Source organism: Cervus canadensis, chromosome 2 (assembly GCF_019320065.1).
Source record: "Cervus canadensis isolate Bull #8, Minnesota chromosome 2, ASM1932006v1, whole genome shotgun sequence".
Lineage (NCBI taxonomy): Eukaryota > Metazoa > Chordata > Mammalia > Artiodactyla > Cervidae > Cervus > Cervus canadensis.
In genome coordinates this window covers 54,920,344-54,939,784 of record NC_057387.1, presented here as the reverse complement: position 1 = coordinate 54,939,784, position 19,441 = coordinate 54,920,344, and the positions used below count along the sequence as shown (strand labels likewise).

At 38.0% G+C, this 19,441-nt stretch overlaps 1 protein-coding gene across 8 annotated transcripts in view; it reads right to left on the bottom strand.

The window, feature by feature from the left end:
- The window catches only part of COL24A1 (collagen type XXIV alpha 1 chain), a 371,899-nt gene that overhangs the window by 189,142 nt on the left and 163,316 nt on the right, over positions 1-19,441 (bottom strand). For all 8 annotated transcript variants that reach the window (XM_043460779.1, XM_043460785.1, XM_043460778.1 and 5 more), the window contains one exon: positions 949-1,002. In XM_043460779.1, coding sequence (XP_043316714.1) covers positions 949-1,002 — 54 coding nt within the window. The remainder of the gene's footprint in view (positions 1-948; positions 1,003-19,441) is intronic.

Sequence of the window (19,441 nt, the reverse complement as noted above, 5' to 3'; positions counted from 1 at the left end):
AGTAGACAAGAGTGAAAGTGATTAGGGCATTGCAAAAATCAGCATTAGGAATCACTGAGGACTGTGAAATGAGGACAGACTTGACTTTCTTGGGCTCTATATCTCTGACATAAATAGATGGAAATCAGTACAAATTGTTTTTATTAAAAAATTATTAGTACAGAATCTGTTTGCTCTTGGCACATTCTGATTCTTAATTATTCAACAAATGTTTTTGAGTCTCAGTTCTTTCTTAAGCCTTAGAGATAAAGATATATCAGATCCTACACAAATGGAGCTCAATGTTTAGAGTTTCCTTTTATCTAATTTGCAGATCCAACATTTTTGAGATCAAATCAGCTATAATGTCATAAAATATAAAATTTTGTGCATTCTTCTAAGGATTAAATATTGTATGGGTAGACGAAACAGAGAAACATAAAACAAATAATATTTATACTTTATTCTCTAAGAAAATTAAAATAATAAATGTATTTATTCTATTTAACATATTTGCTAAACATACTGATTTTTTTTTACCTTTAAATAAACAGTTCATATTTACCACATCTGAACACTTACAGACCTCTTAAATCATAGATCTTATTTATCTAAAAACATTTTGCTCAGTCCATAATTCAATTAAAAATAATTTATGGGTTAGAAATATAAAATAGACACAAATGGTAAATGTAAATTCTAGTACATATGAGGGAGATTATTGGCTCAGATTCTTCAGCCATTTTGTAGAGATCACCTCATAAATCACTTAGTGAATTCAGAACATTAAAATGATTCCAAATTCCATCCCATAACTGCCAATACAAAACGGTAACTTGAAATTCTCAATGGTAAAAAATTGTCCATCTAATGCAGTTTTCTTTGAGCCAAAACTAAAGTCCCATGAAAAATAAAAAAGAAAAATCTGAATTTAAGGAATTGCTGACTGGATATTTATTTTCTCCATACCTGAGTTCCTTTGAGACCAGGAGGTCCAGAAGGCCCTCTGTTTCCAATGAATCCCTGTAAAAGCAATATAAGGACACAAAGTAACTCTGTTAATACTTTTTCATTAAGCATTAAGCTCAGATGTGCAATAATATTTGATACCATTCATTTCTCATTGGGAAATTATCAAAGCGATTTGGAGGATAAACAAGCAGAAAACTGCATGTTATCCAAAAACTTGGAAAACATGATAAACTTATTTTTAAACAATATGCTAATATTCATATAATCTGCTCACAGTATGTCACTCTTCAACTGGACCATTGTTCATAAAAAGTACTCCTAGAATTAAAGCAATAGGCCCAATTGTTAATCTGATACTAGTACAGTAAATACTGATGTATAATAGAGTGTCCACAAAGTCTGAAAACAGATGGAGAAGATATATAGTGTTTTAACATCTGTTTAGAGACTAGCAAAGTCTGGAGCACATTATTCATATGAAATGTTCTTCAACTTACTTCCTTTCCTGATACAAGCTAGTAAAAAAAGTGAGGACAATTTGCAGGAGAAAGTAACTGAACACAATCATGAATTTTAAGATTAAAATACATCTTTTGTTAATCTAAATGCATGCTATTAAAAGTCAAATGCTCTTTGAATAACAATTTATCCAGTAACTAAAACAAAAATCTTCCTATTTCAGGAAATATTATATATCGCTTATTTAACATGGCAACATTTTTCTTGTTTTGTTCTGTTCCTCTAACTAGGCAATGAGCCAAATTTTTAAGTGACTTTTTTTTAAAAGCTACATTTTGCATTATTGCTTTCAGTAAGCCTATAACCATTAAAAGGTTTAATCTAATTTTTAGCTGTAACAAATAACTATGCCAAATAGTAGATCTACCTACATGACTGGTTTTTGGTTTGGAATGGAGCAGAGTGATAAACTGCATGAGAATCTTTCCTTCATGATATATCTTGGTTTATCATTGCTATGTTCTAAACACAATCAAAAATGAAAAACTGCACAAGCTTAAAAGTCTATAATATATCATCACAGGCTTATTTTGTACATAAGCACTATTTAAGAAACTACATGAGTTTAGGCAATAACCTAGCTGTTTTGCTCACCTTCCTTATTTTTTTTTTTTTTTTTATTAGTTGGAGGCTAATTACTTCACAACATTTTGAAATGAACATATACTGTTCTATATATTCATCTTTTTTTAGGCAAAAGCATCCTAATTTTGCTTAATGAAGTAGTCTTTCCTCATGTAGTTTGAGGGGAGGGGACTGTACCCTTGACTAAATTTAAGGATGGATATGTGATAAGGACCTAAATCAGCATAATCCACATGCCTAGAAACAGTTGTTGGCTCAGTAATGAGGCAAAAACCCAAGTTAGTCCAACTAAAGAAATGTTTGGCTTACGGTGGAACAATTGGGAAGATAGAATAGCATTAAGGATGATGTAAACCTAAACAGAAGGAAACCAAGAAGGGGAGGGAATCTGAGAAGGAAATCAAAGAATTAATAAATGAAGTGATTGGGTTCTAAGGATATCTTTGTGGGTCTTGGTGTAGTTGTGTTTGAATTCCTAAACTTCTCATATACAACCATATTTCAGTTGAGTTTTCATTATTTACAATCAAAGAATCCTGACTGATACAGTGACTTCTAACTCTTAACATCTAAAATGGTCTTCTAGAACTCTAAGGTTTTAATGTTCAGACTAAAGGTCAGAATGTTATGATATTTAAATTCCATCACAGAATAGCTAATGTTTAGTTATTTATTCATATGTTCATTTTTTCAACATTTTATTAATTTTCTACTATGTGTAAGGTCCAATAAAAAGCACAATAGTAGTCCTGAACTATACAAATATGAATAAGATAGACTCTTTATTCTCAATGAATTAATAATTTACTATAGGAGAAGGCACTTTAAAATAAAAACTAGAGTAAGAGTTGTAATGGAACAGAAGTATTAGCAAAGTGGAAGAGGGGACTTAGATGAAGGAGCAAAAACTTTTCTGGGGGGGGGATCAGAAATTTTTTAGGATGTGCAAATAACTTTGTATTGAATTATGATAGGTTAACAAAAACATGTATCTAAAAATAAGTTCACACCAAAAACTTACCAACAAATGTGGGGTCTCAAAAGGCATTGATTAAGATGCACTTTACATTGGAGAATATATTTTAAAAACTTAGCTCCAAACCCAGAAGAGGGGCTAAGTGATCCAAGAGAACTCGATTTTGCTATTCTCTCACTGCAGCTATTTAGCCTGTGAAAGTGACACCCTGACTAAACCCCCCCAAAAAAACCCTTTCAGGGAGGCAAATAAGCCCAGGTTCCTTTTTTCTTCCTCTTCCAAGATTAATTTATAATCTTAAAGGAATAAAAGTTGAATTAAAGGGGAACAACTAGTTACAGGCTATTTATAAGAAACACCTCTAAAACATAAAAATGAGAAAAATTAAATTAAAAAAATAGGAGGATATATGCAAGCAATTTACCAGCCACAAAATAGCTGAAGTAGGTGGCTCAGATGGTAAAGAATCTGCCTGCAATGCAAGAGACGGGGGTTCATCCCCGGGTTGGGAAGATCCCCTGGAAAAGGAAATGGTAACCCATTGTAGTACTCTTGCTGAAGAATTCCTTGGACTGAGGTGCCTGGTGGGCTACAGTCCATGGGGTCACAAAGAGTCAGACACAGCTGAATGACTAACACTTTAAACTCTAGAGCTAATAGATTTTAGGGTAAAATAGATTATTAGAATTAAGAGGGTCATTTGATAATGACAAAAGGCTATGTTCATTAGGAAGAGAAAAACCAGAATTTTTATGCATTGAGTAACACAACTTCTAAATATATACTTTAAAACTGATAAAGATGAATTGAGGAATCAACTATTAGAGAGGGAAATTTTAACATATCTCTTCCAGAAATTAGTAGGTCGATCAAGCTGATAAAAATTAGTAGAAACAGAAAAGACTTAAATAAAAAAAATTAATTAATGAAAAATTAAGAAACACGATCTAATGTTGTTCTTGTTGTTCAGGCACTCAGTCATGTTCAACTCTTTGCGACCCCATGGGTGACAGCAGGCCAGGCTTCCCTGTTCTTCACCATCTAGTGGCCAAATATAGAAAATGGAAACCCCAAATTTGAGTTTACACAGTGTTTACAAGCATACATGAAAGATTGATGAAACCTAAAAGATATCTGCCAGAAAAGATATCAATAGTTCTATCAATTAAAAAAGTGCAGTATATCTATATAGTGAGTTACTATATAGTGAAAATGAACATGCTATAATTAATCAACTTAGAATAAGCTGAAAAGATAAGATTGAGTGAAAGAAGAAAGTAACTGAAGTATGTATGTAGTATGATTTCACTTATATTAATTTCTAAAACAAGCAAAATAAATATGAGTATAGACATAGATGGTGACAGGGAGGGAACAAAGCCTCACCCATCAGTAGACAATTGGATTAAAGATTTACCGAGCATGCCCTGCCCACCAGAGGAAGACCCAGTTTTCCTCACAGCCAGTCTCTCCATTCAGAAAGCTTGCATAATAAGCCTCTTATTCTCATTCATCAGAGCGCAGACAGAAGAAGCAAAAACTGTAATCCCACAGTCTCCAGAACGAAAACCACAATCACAGAAAGCTAACCAATAACCATGTGATAATCACATGGATCACAGCCTTGTATAACTCAACGAAGCTACGAGGCATGCTGTGCAGAGCCACCCAAGATAGATGGGTCATGGTGAAGAGTTCTGACAAAACGCGGTCTACTGGAAGAAGGAATGGCAAATTACTTCAGCATTCTTGCCTGAAGAATACCACAAACAGCATGAAAAGGAAAAAAGATACGACACTGGAAGATGAGACCCCCTCCGCCCCCCCACCCAGATGGATAGGTGTCCAATATGCTACTAGGGAAGACAGGAGAAATAGGTCCAGAAAGAATGAAGAAACTGAGCCAAAGTGTAAATAACACTAAGATGTGGATATGTCTGGTAGTGAAAGAAAAGTCCCACTCTGTAAACAGTATCACATAGGAACCTGGAATGTTAGATCTATGAATCAAAGTAAATTGGATAAGGTCAAACAGGAGATGGCAAGAGTGAACATCTTAGGAATCTGTCAACTAAAACGGACAGGAATGGGCAAATTTAATTCAGATGACCATTATATCTACTACCGTGGGCAAGAATCCCTTAGAAGAAATGGAATAGCCCTCATGGTCAACAAAAGAAAGTTCATAAGGCAGGACTTGGGTGCAACCTCAAAAACAACAGAATGATCTCCTTTCACTTCCAAGGCAAATCATATGACATCACAGTAATCCAAGACTATGCCCTAACCACTAATGCCGAAGAAGCTGAATGGTTCTATGAAGACATACCAGATCTTCTAGAGCTAACACCAAAAAAAGATGTCCTTTTCATCATAGGGGACTGGAATGCAAAAGTTGGAAGTCAAGAGATACCAGGAGTGACAAGCAAGTTTGGCCTTGGAGTGCAAAATGAAGCAGGGCAAAGGCTAACAGAGTTTTGCCAAGAGAACACACTGGTCATAGCAAACACTCTCTTCCAACAATACAAGAGATGATTTTATACATGGATGTCATTGAATGGTGAATACCGAAATCAGATTGATTATATTCTTTTCAGTCAAAGATGAAGAAGCTCTACACTGTCAGCAAAAACAAGACTGGGAGCTGACTGTGACTCATATCATGAATTCCTTATTGCCAAATACAGACTTAAATTGAAGAAAGTAGGGAAAACCACTAGATCATGCAGGTAAGACCTAAATCAAATCCTTTACGATTATGCAGTGGAAATGACAAACAGATTCAAGGGATTAGATCTGATAGACAGAGTGCCTGAAGAAGTGTGGACGGAGGTTTGTGACACTGTATAGGAGGAAGTGGTAAAGACCATCTGCAAGAAAAAGAAATGGAAAAAGGCAAAATGTTTGTCTGAGGAGGGCTTACAAATAGCTGCGAAAAGAAGAGAAGTGAAAGGCAAAGGAGAAAAGATATACCCATTTGAATGCAGAGTTCGAAAGAATAGCAAGGAGAGATAAGAAGGCCTTCCTCAGTGATCAATGAAAAAGTTGAGGAAAACAACAGAATGGGAAACACTAGAGATCTCTTCAAGAAAATTAGAGATACCAAGGGACTATTTCATGAAAAGATGGGTACAATAAAGGACAGAAATGGTATGGAGCTAACACAAGCAGAAGATATTAAGAAGAGGTGGCAAGAATACACAGAAGAACTATACAAAAAAGATCTTCATGACCCAGATAACCATAACGGTGTGATCACTCACCTAGAACCAGACATCCTGGAATGTGAGTGAATTCAAGTGGGCCTTAGGAACCATTACTACGAACAAAGCCATTGGAGGTGATGGAATTCCAGTTTCAATTCAAATTGAATTGAGCAATTTCAAATCCTAAAAGATGATACTGTGAAAGTGCTGCACTCAATATGCCAGCAAATTTGGACAACTCAGCAGTGGCCATAGAACTGGAAAAGGTCAGTTTTCATTCCAATCCCCAAGAAAGACAATGTCAAAGAATGTTCAAACTACTGCACAATTGCACTCTTCTCACAGGCTGGCAAAGTAATGCTCAATTTTTCCAAGACAGGCTTCATCAGTATGTGAACTGTAAACTTCCAGATGTTCAAGCTGGATTTAGAAAAGGCAGAGGAAATAGAGATCAAATTGTCAACATCCACTGGATCATCAAAAAAAGCAAGAGAGTTCCAGCAAAGCATCTACTTCTGCTTTATTGACTATGCCAAAGCCTTTGACTGTGTGGATCATGACAAAACCGGAAAATTCTGAAAGAGGTGGGAATACCAGACCACCTTACCTGTCTCCTGAGCCTCCAACTAATAAAAATAAATGAAAAAAAAAAAAAAAAAGAAGCAATAGTTAGAGTTGGACATGGAACAACAGACTGGTTCCAAATCAGGAAAGGAGTACATCAAGGCTGTATACTGTCATCCTGCTTATTTAATGTATATGCAGAGTACATCATGCAAAATGCCGGGCTGGATGAAACACAAGCTGTAATCAAGGTTGCTGGGAGAAATATCAATAACCTCAGATATGCAGATGGCACCACCCTTATGGCAGAAAGCAAACTAAAGAGCCTCTTGATAAAAGTGAAAGAGGAAAGAGAAAAAGTTTTCTTAAGACTCAACATTCAAAAAATGGAGATCATGGCATCCGGTCCCATCATTTCATGGCAAGTAGATGGGGAAACAATGGAAACAGTGACAGACTTTCTTTTTTTTTTTTTCAGACTTTATTTTTTTGGGCTCCAAAGTCACTACAGATGGTGACTGCAGTCATGAAAATAAAACACACTTGTTCCTTGGAAGAAAATCTACGATAAACCTAGATAGCATTTTAAAAGCAGAGACATTACTTTGCCGACTAAGGTCTGTCTAGTCAGTTATGGTTTTTCCAGTAGTAATGTATGGATGTGAGAGTTGGACCACAAAGAAAGCTGAGCACTGAAGAATTGATGGTTCTGAACTGTGGTTTTGGAGAAGACTCTTGAGAGTCCCTTGGAGTGCAAGGGGATCAAACCAGTCAATCCTAAAGGAAATTAGTCCTGAATGTTCATTGGAAGCTCAAATTTCAATACTTTGGCCACCTGATGTGAAGAACTGACTCATTGGAAAAGACCCTGAATCTGGGAAAGATTGAAGGCAGGAGGAGAAGGGGATGATAAAGGATGAGATGGTTGGATGGCATCACTGACTCAATGGACATGAGTTTGAGCAAGCCCCCGAAGCTGGTGATGGACAGGGAAGCCTGGTGTGCGGCAGTCCATGGGGTTGCAAAGAGTTGGACACAATTGAGTGACTGAACTGAACTGATGCCCATAAGTGGAACAACGTTAATGTTCATTGATGTATGAGTGGATAGACAAAATATGGATTTTTAAACTATTGTATAAGGGACTATTTTCATGCAGCCTTCAAAAACAGTGAAATTCTGACATAGGCCATAATATGGATGAACCCTGAAGACATTATGCTAAGTGAAATATGCCAGTCCCAGAAAGACAAATATTGCATAATTCTAATTATATGAAGTATCTAAGGTAGATTATTGTCTGAGCCATCAGGGAAGCCCAGTCAGACTCATAGAAACAGAAAGAATGATGGTTGTAGGGTTTGTGGGAGGTAGAAATTGGAGTTGCTGTTAAATGGGTACAAAGTTTCAGTGGTGCAAGGTGAAAACATTCTAGAGTTCTGCTGCGCAAAAATATGCATACAGTTAATACTGTACTACATACTTAAAAATCCCTGTCCATCACCAACTCCCGGTGCTTGTTCAAACTCATGTCCATCAAGTCGGTGATGCCATCCAACTATCTCATCCTCTGTCGTACCCTTTTCCTCCTGCCTTCAATCTTTCCCAGCATCAGGGTCTTTTCCAGTGAGTCAGCTCTTTGCATTAGGTGGCCAAAGTACTGGAGTTTCAGAGTCAGCATCAGTCATTCCAATGAATATTCAGGACTAATTTCCCTTAGGATGGACTGGCTGGATCTCCTTGCTGACCAAGGCACTCTCAAGAGTCTTTTCCATCACCACAGTTGAAAAGCATCAGTTCTTTGGTTCTCAGCTTTCTTTTTGGCCCAACTCTCACATCTATACATGACTACTGGAAATAGCTTTGACTACATGGACCTTTGTCACAAAGTAATGTTTCTGCTTTTTAATATGGTGTCTAGATTTGTCATAGATTTTCTTTTTAGTTTTAATCTTATTTTCAAGTAATTGCTTAACAAAGTCCATTGCCCATTGTACAAACTCAGTAAATACTTCTCAGCTGACTAAATGCTGCCTGGAAAATCAAATGGTTAAAATAGGAAGTCTATGTACAAAATCTTGACTTTGGAATGTGCCTATTCAGGGTGGGGTTGCTGTGATCTCAGAGAACTATTTAGGAATGCAAGTTAGATCACCTATATACAGGTAAGCATTTAACATACTTTAATAATTCAGTGTAAAAAATAATTTCCATATATTCTGTAACATAACCTCACAAGTAGGACTTTTCTAAAAACTTAACAGGGATATTATACAACAGACAAGAACAGCCAGTTTTTAGCACCCTTAATTCCATAGCCAAAGTAACAACACAAATCATTATGGCAACAAATAAGTCATTCCTCTGTTTACTGAAGAACAGAGAATATTTACTGGGTACTCACTTTCTGCAGTAAGCAGCAAGGGATGTGGTTTTGCTAATGTTATGGAATGCTTGAAAGCAGTTGCCAAATTGGGAAGCTCTCAAGAAGGCTTGCTGAAGTATGTTTTGTAACTATATACACACATACATACACACACAATCCCACAATGGATGGAACCATAATTAACACAAGTTTCCAATGTTAGTTTGAGGTTTTTATTCAACTGGCAGAAAATGAGGAGAAAATAAAAGGCTTCTGTTAGAGCTGTGCCAAATTGCTCTGGAAGGAACACATTTTGTTGGCAAATAGGATAACCATGTATTTCAAATAGAGTACACATAGTTTTCTTGATGACTAATTTATATAGCCTAAACAGAACTTTAATAATTTACATTGTCCTCACTTTCCAAATAAGATATATATATGAAAATAAAAAGTTTTAAGATGTTTCCATGACATAATGTATACAACCTAAGAAACACATCATGTGAATAGGGTCAATATGTATGGCTCTATCTTTCCAATTTTAGAATTTCTAAACAATTTCAAGGCACATAGGAAAGATGAAAAAAGGAGACAAAAGCAGAGCCTTCACAACCTAGAAAGCATAAAATCATACTCCTCTTCTTTTAAAATTTTCTGGTTCTCTTGATTAAATCATCTAAGATATTAAAATTCAGTGATGTGTAGAAAAACAATTAGTCTCATAATGTTGGTGCTAATGAGACAGTAACTCATATTATTGAAAAAATTTAGATAAAGTTATCCAAAAAGTAATTACTACTCACTGGAAATTCAACCAATAATATTCATTAAAATGTCTAGCCTTAAGGTCTCTGTCACATTTTTAAATATTGTAATTTTAAAACTGAAGAAAGTAACAAGAAGGAAGTTTTAAAGATTAGTATTATAATAGTATTCAGGAGGTCAACTGGCTTTCTTAAGTTCTGACATTTTTCCTAATGAAAATTTAAGAGAAACACAATTTACAAACTGAAGAGGATTTATGAAGCTATCCTGTGTTCTTCACCTAGTATGATATGCATAACTTAAAACATTAAATTAAGGAGTTGAGGGCAAGATGGAGTGGGAATTAAGAGGTACAAACTACTATGTATAAAATAAAAAGTGCTACATTAAAAGGACCATACACCATGATCAACTTAGATTTAATCCAGGGGTGCAAGGATTTCTCAATATGTGCAAATCAATCAGTATGATATACCACATCAACAAATTGCAACACCATATGACCATCTCAATAGATGCAGAAAAAGCCATTGAAAAAATTCAACATCCATTTATGATTAAAAAAACCCTCTCTAGAAAGTGGGCATCAAGAGACCATCCCTCAACATAATAAAGGCCACATATGACAAAACTACAGATAAATCATACTCAGCTGTGAAAAGCTGAAAGCATTTCCTCTAAAATCAGGAACAAGACAAGGATTTCCACTCTCACCACTTTTAACCAGCTTAGTTTTGGAAGTCCTAGCCATGGCCATTAGAGAAGGAAAACAATGAAGGGAATCTAAACTAGAAAAGAAGAAGTAAAATGGTTACTGTTTGCAGATGACATAATACAACACAGAAAATTCTAAAGATACTACCAGAAAACTACTAGAGCTCATCAATGAATTCGGCAAAGTTGCAGTATACAAAATTAATACACAGAAATCTCTTCTATTTTTATACCCTAACAATGAAGAATCAGAAAGAAAAATTAATAAGATAATCCCACTTACCACTGCAACAAAAAGGATAAAATACCCAGGAATAAACCCATGTAAGGAGGCAAAAGATCTGTACTCCAAAAACTGTAAGATGCTGATGAAAGTGAAGATGACACAAACAGATGTAAAAATAGAAATGTTTTTGGATTGGAAGAATAACATTGTCAAAATGACTATACTATCAAGGCAATCTACAGATTCAGTGCAATCCCTATCAAATAACCAATGACATTTTTCACAGAACTACAACAAAAATCTTAAAATCTGTGGGGAGACACAGAACACCCTGAATAGTCAAAGCAATCTTGAGAAAGACAAACAAAGCTGGAAGAATCACATTCCCCAAATTCAGACTATACTAAACAGCTACAGTCACAAGAACAGAAACATCCATCGACAGAACAGGGTACAAAAGTCCAGAAAGAAACCCACACACCTATGGTCATCTAATCTACAACAAAGGTGGCAAGAATATACAATGGAGAAAAGACAGTATCTTCAATAAGTGGTGTCGGAAAAATAGGAGAGCTATGTGTAAAAAAATGAAATTAGAACATTCTTTGACACCATACAAAAACAGTAAACTCAAAATGGATTAAAGACCTAAATGTATGATTGGACACTATAAAACTCTTAGAACGTAGGACGAATATTCTTTGACATAAATTTCAGTAGCATATTTTTTGTCTTCTAGAGTAATGTGAATAAAAACAAAAATAAACAAGTGAGACCTAATTAAACTCAAAAACTTTTACACAGCAAAGGAAACCATAAACAAAACCAAAAGACAACCCACAGAATGTGAGCAAATATTTGCAAAGAGACCAACAAGTGATTAACCTCCAAAATTTACAAACAACGCACGCAGCTCAAAAAAAAAAAAAAAAACTAAATCAAAAGATGGACAGAAGATCTAAACATTTAACCAAATGAGATATACAGATGGCCAAGACACATGAAAATATGCTCAATATTGTTAATTATTAGAGAAACGCAAATCAAAACTGCAATGAGACAACACCTTCCACTAGTCAGAAGGACCATCAAAAAAAGCCTGCAAACAATGCTGGAGGTGTGTAGAAACGGGAATCCTTCTACACAGTTTGGTAATGAAAATAGCTTCAGCCACCGTGGAGAACATATGACAGTTCCTCAAGAAATTAAAAATACAGCTACCACAAGATCCAGCAATCCCACTCCTGGGCACACATCTGGAGAAAATCATAATTCAAAAAGACATATGTGCCCCAATGTTCACTGCAGCATACAGTAGCCAGGACATGTTTTCAGGTGGGAGGGGACATGGGTATACCTATGTCTGACTCATGTTGATGTTTGGTAGAAATGAACACAATACTGTAAAGCAATTATCCTTCAACTAAAAATAAATAAATTAAAAAAAATAGCAAGGACATGGAAGCAATCTAAATGTCCATGGACAGTGGACTAGGTAAAGGAGAAAGTGAAAGTCATTCAGTCGTGTCCAACTCTGTGATCCCATGGACTATGCAGTCTATGGAATTCTCGAGGCCAGAATACTTGAGTAGACAGCCTTTCCCTTCTCCAGGAGAATCTTCCCAACCCAGTGATTGAACCCAGGTCTCCTGCATTGAAGGCAGATTCTTTACTAGCTGAGCCACAAGGGAAGCCCAAAAACACTGGAGTGAGTAGCCTATTCCTTCTCCAGCGGATCTTCCCGACCCAGGAATTGAACCAGGGTCTCCTGCATTGCACATGGATTCTTTACCAACTGAGCTATCAGGGAAGTCCAGACAATATAGGAGAGGTGATATGTGTATACAGTGGAATATGACAGCCATTGGAAAGAATGAGATAATACAATTTGCAGCAACATGGATGGACCTGGAGACTATCATACTAAATGAAGTAAGTCAGAGAAAGACAAATATCATATGATATCAGTTATATGTGGAATCTAATAAAATGATACAAAACAGAAACAGACTCACAAACTTAAGAGGATGAACTTATGGTTACCAGTGGGGAAAGGTGCAGTGGAAGGATAGATTGTGAGTTTGGGACAGACAAGTATGTACTGTTATATTTAAAATATAAGAGCCTTTTGCTGAGAGTGAAAGAGGCGAGTGAAAAAGCTGCCTTAAAACTCAACATTAAAAAAACTAAGATCATGGCATTTGGTCCCATCACTTCATGGCAATAGATGGGGAAACACGGAAAACAGTGACAATTTTCTTGGGCTCCAAAATCACTGCAGATGGTGACTGCAGCCATGAAATTAAAAGACATGTGCTTCCTAGAAGAAAAGCTATGACCAACCTAGACAGCATATTAAAAATTAGAGACATAACTTTGCTGACAAAGGTCTGTCTAGTCAAAGCTATGGTTTTTCCAGAAGCCATACACGGATGTGAGTTGGACCATAAAGAAAGCTGAGCGCCGAAGAATTGATGCTTTTGAACTGTGGTGTTGGAGGACTCTTGAGAGTCCCTTGGACTGCAAGGAGATCAAGCCAGTCAATCCTAAAGGAGATCAGACCTGAATATTCTTTGGAAGGACTGATGCTGAAGCTTCAATACTTTGGCCATCTGATGCGAAGATCTGACTCATTGGAAAAGACCCTGAATCTGGGAAGGACTGAAGACAGGAGGAGAAGGGGACAACAGAGGATGAGATGGTTGGATGGCATCACCAGCTTGATGGACATGAGTTTGAGCAAGTTGGGAAGCCTGGCGTGCTGCAGTCTATGGGGTCGCAAAGATTCGGAAACGACTGAGTGACTGAACTGAACTACACTAGTTTTGGAGAAGAATAAATAGGGCCTAAACTAAAACATTAGCAGTGAAAATGGTTTCAAGGGAAAAGTGGAGAAATTTGAGTCACAGTAGAGATTAGGATAAAGGCGATAATTGATGCCATGAAGTCATTCAGGAGCCAGGAGAGGGTTTGATATAAAATGTGTATGAAACTTGCATACTGAGGAGGGGGAGGAATACCTCTTCTATAGAGACAGAAAGGGAGGAGGAAATACGGTTGTATATATATGGGGGGAGTTGACAGGTGGCCAGTAGTGTTGCCAGATAACACACAGTACATCCAGTTAGTTTGAACTTCACATAAACAGTGAATAACTTTTAATTACAATATGTTTCAAATACTGCACCTTCATCTTCTCACAAGTTTCCCTTTCTTGAATGCCAAACATCTCTTAAATATAATGCCATGCATGCATACTTGTCTGCAAATTCCTATTCATTCGTCAGCTCAAGTGGTACAATCTGAGTCCCCTGACCATGTACTCACACAGTATCACATATTATATGCTATTTCAATTCAGTTCAGTTGCTCAGGCATGTCTGACTCTTTGCGACCCCATGAACCGCAGCACGCTAGGCCTCCCTGTCCATCACCAACTCCCGGAGTTCACCCAAACCCATGTCCATTGAGTCAGTGATGCCATCCAACCATCTCATCCTCTGTCATCCCCTTCTCCTCCTGCCCTCAATCTTTCCCAGCATCAGGGTCTTTTCAAATGAGTCAGCTCTTCACATCAGGTGGCCAAAGTACTGGAGTTTCAGCTTCAGCATCAGTCCTTCCAAGGAACACCCAGGACTGATCTCCTTTAGGATGGACTGGTTGGATCTCCTTGCTGTCCAACGGACTCTCAAGAGTCTTCTCCAACACCACAGTTTAAAAGCATCAATTCTTCAGCGCTCAGCTTTTTTTATAGACCAACTCTCACATCCATACATGACTACTGGAAAAACAATAGCCTTGACTAGACAGACTTTTGTTGGCAAAGTAATGTCTCTGCTTTTTAATATGCTGTCTAGATTGGTCATAACTTTCCTTCCAAGGAGCAAGCATCTTTTAATTTCATGGCTGCAGTCACCATCTGCAGTGATTTTGGAGCCCAGAAAAATAAAGTCAGCCACTGTTTCCACATCTATTTACATGGTTATTATAAAGGATTTCCTACACATACTCCTCTAGATTATAAGTTTCTTGAAAACAGGGAGCAGGACTTTTCATTTTTGTAGCCCTTGTCTAGCACAATGGATGTCATGTAAGAGGAAGTCAGTAAATATTTGTTGATTGAATGAATGTTCTATTACACTTCAGATCTTTATAACTTCTTTTCCAGCTTTTTCTAGCTCATGTCTCTTTGACTTCATTTTCTTTCATGTTAAACTATCCTCCATGCTGATATAAGAGGTATCTTTATAAAACATGAATCACCTACAATGCTTTGCTCCTTAAAAATCATTGATTACTTCATGATACCCATGGAAGAAGGAGAGACTCTTCAACATGGTCTTAAATATTTCCCACAATTTAATCCCCAAACTAAGTGGTTAAGAGCTCAGACTTTGAAATTATGTCTGGATTAGAATCCTGGCTTAGTCACTTGAAAAGTTATGTGACTGTGAGAGAATAACTATATATAAAATAGGGGTAATATCTACCTCATAAAACTGTTGTGAAGATTAAAGGAGATGTCTGCAAAACATTTACTATAGAATTTTGGGGGGGTGGGGAGGAGCCAAGATGGCAGAGGAGTAGGACGGGGAGACCACTTTCTCTCCTACAAATTCATCAAAAGAATAACTGAACGCAGAGCAAACTTCACAAAACAACTTCGGATCGCTAGCTGAGGTCATCAGGCGCCCAGAAAAGCAGCCCATTGTCTTCGAAAGGAGGTAGGACAAAATATAAAAGATAAAAAGTGAGACAAAAGAGCTAAGGACGGAGATCCGTCCTGGGAGCTCTTAGGCGGCATTGCTTGGGGTAGGGTCCGGGCCCGAGTGCCCTGAGGACAATCGGAGGGAACTTCTGTGAGTTGCCAACTTGAACTGTGGGAGACCAAAAGAGAGAGAGTAAATTAACCGGCCCGAACACACTGCCGGCCGTTCGCAGAACAAAGAGACCGAGAGGGTCCAGAGAGGAGCTTGCAGGCTGCGGACCGGCCCAGCCCCGCGGGAGGCAGGAGGCAGGGGGGAGGGGAAGGTCGCGGCGAGACACAGGGGGCAGGCACCCGACCGGCGCGGGCGGGGACTGGGGCTGGGTCCGCGGAAGGGAGGGGGCGCGCCACACCTGGGTAGAGTGCGCCCACCAAGCCCTTGGCTGCCTGGACCGCTCTGACGGGGAAGGCAGAGAGCAGGCGCAGCTTTTCCTTCCGCGCTTTTGTGGAACACCCGAGGGCTGGAACCTCGCGCAGCGCGGGGCGCGCTCCATATAGAACAGCCGGGAGCCTGAGCAGCACAGACGGAGAAAGCAGCGTCAGCCCCTCCCGGCAGCCCCAGCCCATCCCCGCGGCGCCAGCCCCGCCCGGCAGCGCAAGCCCCTCCCTGCCCCGCAGAGCGACGGAACTAGCTACCTGAATAAGAGTCCACCTCCGCCCGCCTGTGTCAGGGCGGAAATGAGGCTCTGAAGAGACCGGCAAACAGAAGCCAAATAAACAAAGGGAACCGCTTCAGAAGGGACTGGTGCAACAGATTAAAATCCCTCTAGGAAACGCTGACTACACCGGAGGGGCCTGTAGATATCGAGAAGCGTAAGCTGGAACGAGGAGCTATCTGAAACTGAGCCGAACCCACACTGACCGCAACAGCTCCAGAGAAACTCCTAGATATAATTTTACTTTTTTCTTTTTTTTTTTTTTAAATTTTCTTTATTTTTTTCCTTTTTTTATTTTTTTTCTTTTTTCTTTCTTCTCTTTTATTTTCCTTTAAAATCCCCTATTACTCCCCCATTACTCCTTAACTTTCATTTCCACAGACTTTTACGACTTTTTAATTAGGGGGAAAAAAAAATTTTTTTTTTTTCTTTTTCTTTCTTTTTTTTTCTTTTTTTTCTTTCCTTTTTCTCTTCTATTTTCTATTTTTCTTTTTCTCTTATTTCTTTTAAAGTCCTCTAGTACTCCTCTACTACTCCTTAATTTTCATTTTCAATACACTATAACCTTACAAAAAAAAAAAAAGAGAGAAGCCCTATTTTTAAACCGAAGATTATTCTCTCCCAATCTTGACTCTCTGTTTTCTACCTCAGAACACCTCTATTTCCTCCTTTCCCCTTCTCTTCCCAATCCAATTCTGTGAATCCTTGTAGGTGACTGGGCTACGGAGAACACTCTGGGAACAGACAGCTGCGTAGATCTGTCTCTCTCCTCTTGAGTCCCCCTTTTTCTCCTCCTGTTCATCTCTATCTCCCTCCTCCCTCTCCTCTTCTTCATGTAACTCTGTGAACCTCTCTGGGTGTCCCTCACAAGGGAGAATCTTTTAGCCATTAACCTAGAAGTTTTCTTATCAGGGCTGTATAGTTGGAGAAGTCCTGAGACTACAGGAAGAATAAAACTGAAATCCAGAGGCAGGAGACTTAAGCCCAAAACCTGAGAACACCAGAAAACTCCTGACTACATGGAACTTTAAGTAATATGTGACCGTCCAAAAGCCTCCATACCTACACTGAAACCACCACCCAAGAGTCAATAAGTTTTAGAGCAAGACATACCACGCAAATTCTCCAGCAACGCAGGAACATAGCCCTGAACATCAACATACAGGCTGCCCAAGGACACACCTAACACATAGACTCATCTCAAAACTCATTACTGGGCACTCCATTGCTCTCCAAAGAGAAGAAATCAAGTTCTACGCACCAGAACACTGACGCAAGCTCCCCTAACCAGGAAATCTTGACAAGCCAATCGTCTAACCCCACCCACTGGGTTAATCCTCCACAATAAAAAGGAACCACAGACCTCCAGAATACAGAAAGCCCACTCCAGATACAGCAATCTAAACAAGATGAAAAGGCAAAGAAATACCCAACAGGTAAAGGAACATGAAAAATGCCCACCAAGTCAAACAAAAGAGGAGGAGATAGGGAATCTACCTGAAAAAGAATTTAGAATAATGATAATAAAAATGATCCAAAATCTTGAAAACAAAATGGAGTTACAGATAAATAGCCTGGAAACAAAGATTGAAAAGATTCAAGAACTGTTTAATAAAGACCTAGAAGAAATAAAAAAGAGTCAATTAAAAATGAATAATGCAATGAATGAGAGCAAAAACACTTTGGAGGGAACCAAGAGTAGAATAACGGAGGCAGAAGATAGGATAAGTGAGGTAGAAGATAAAATGGTGGAAATAAATGAAGCAGAGAGGAAAAAAGAAAAAAGGATCAAAAGAAATGAGGACAACCTCAGGGACCTCTGGGACAATGTGAAACGCCCCAACATTTGAATCATAGGAGTCCCAGAAGAAGAAGACAAAAAGAAAGGCCATGAGAAAATACTTGAGGAGATAATAGCTGAAAACTTCTCTAAAATTGGGAAGGAAATAGCCACCCAAGTCCAAGAAACCCAGAGAGTCCCAAACAGGATAAACCCAAGGCGAAACACCCCAAGACACATATTAATCAAATTAACAAAGATCAAACACAAAGAACAAATATTAAAAGCAGCAAGGGAGAAACAACAAATAACACACAAAGGGATTCCCATAAGGATAACAGCTGATCTATCAATAGAAACCCTCCAGGCCAGAAGAGAATGGCAGGACGTACTGAAAGTAATGAAAGAGAATAACCTACAACCTAGATTACTGTATCCAGCAAAGATCTCATTCAGATATGAAGGAGAATTTAAAAGCTTTAGAGATAAGCAAAAGCTGAGAGAATTCAGCACCAGCAAACCAGCTCTTCAACAAATGCTAAAGGATCTTCTCTAGACAGGAAATACAGAAAGGTTGTATAAACGTGAACCCAAAACAACAAAGTAAATGGCAACGGGACCACACCTATCAATAATTACCCTAAATGTAAATGGGTTGAATGCCCCAACCAAAAGACAAAGATTGGCTGAATGGATACAAAAACAAGACCCCTATATATGCTGTCTACAAGAGACCCAACCTCAAAAACAAGAGAACATACAGACTAAAAGTGAAGGGCTGGAAAACATATTTCATCAAATACGGAGACCACAAAGAAAGCAGGAGTCGCAATACTCATATCAGATAAAATAGACTTTCAAATAAAGGATGTGAAAAGAGACAAAGAAGGACACTACATAATGATCAAAGGATCAATCAAAGAAGAAGATATAACAATTATAAATATATATGCACCCAACATAGGAGCACCGCAATATGTACGGCAAACGCTAACGAGTATGAAAGAGGAAAATTAATAGTAACACAATAATAGTGGGAGACTTTAATACCCCACTCACAACTATGGATAGATCAACTAAACAGAAAATTAACAAGGAAACACAAACCTTAAATGACACAATGGACCAGCTAGACCTAATTGATATCTATAGGACATTTCACCCCAAAACAATCCACTTCACCTTTTTCTCAAGTGCACACGGAACATTCTCCAGAATAGATCACATCCTGGGCCATAAATCTGGTCTTGGAAAATTCAAAAAAATTGAAATCATTCCAGTCATCTTTTCTGACCACAGTGCAGTAAGATTAGATCTCAATTACAGGAAAAAATTGTTAAAACTTCAAACATATGGAAGCTAAATA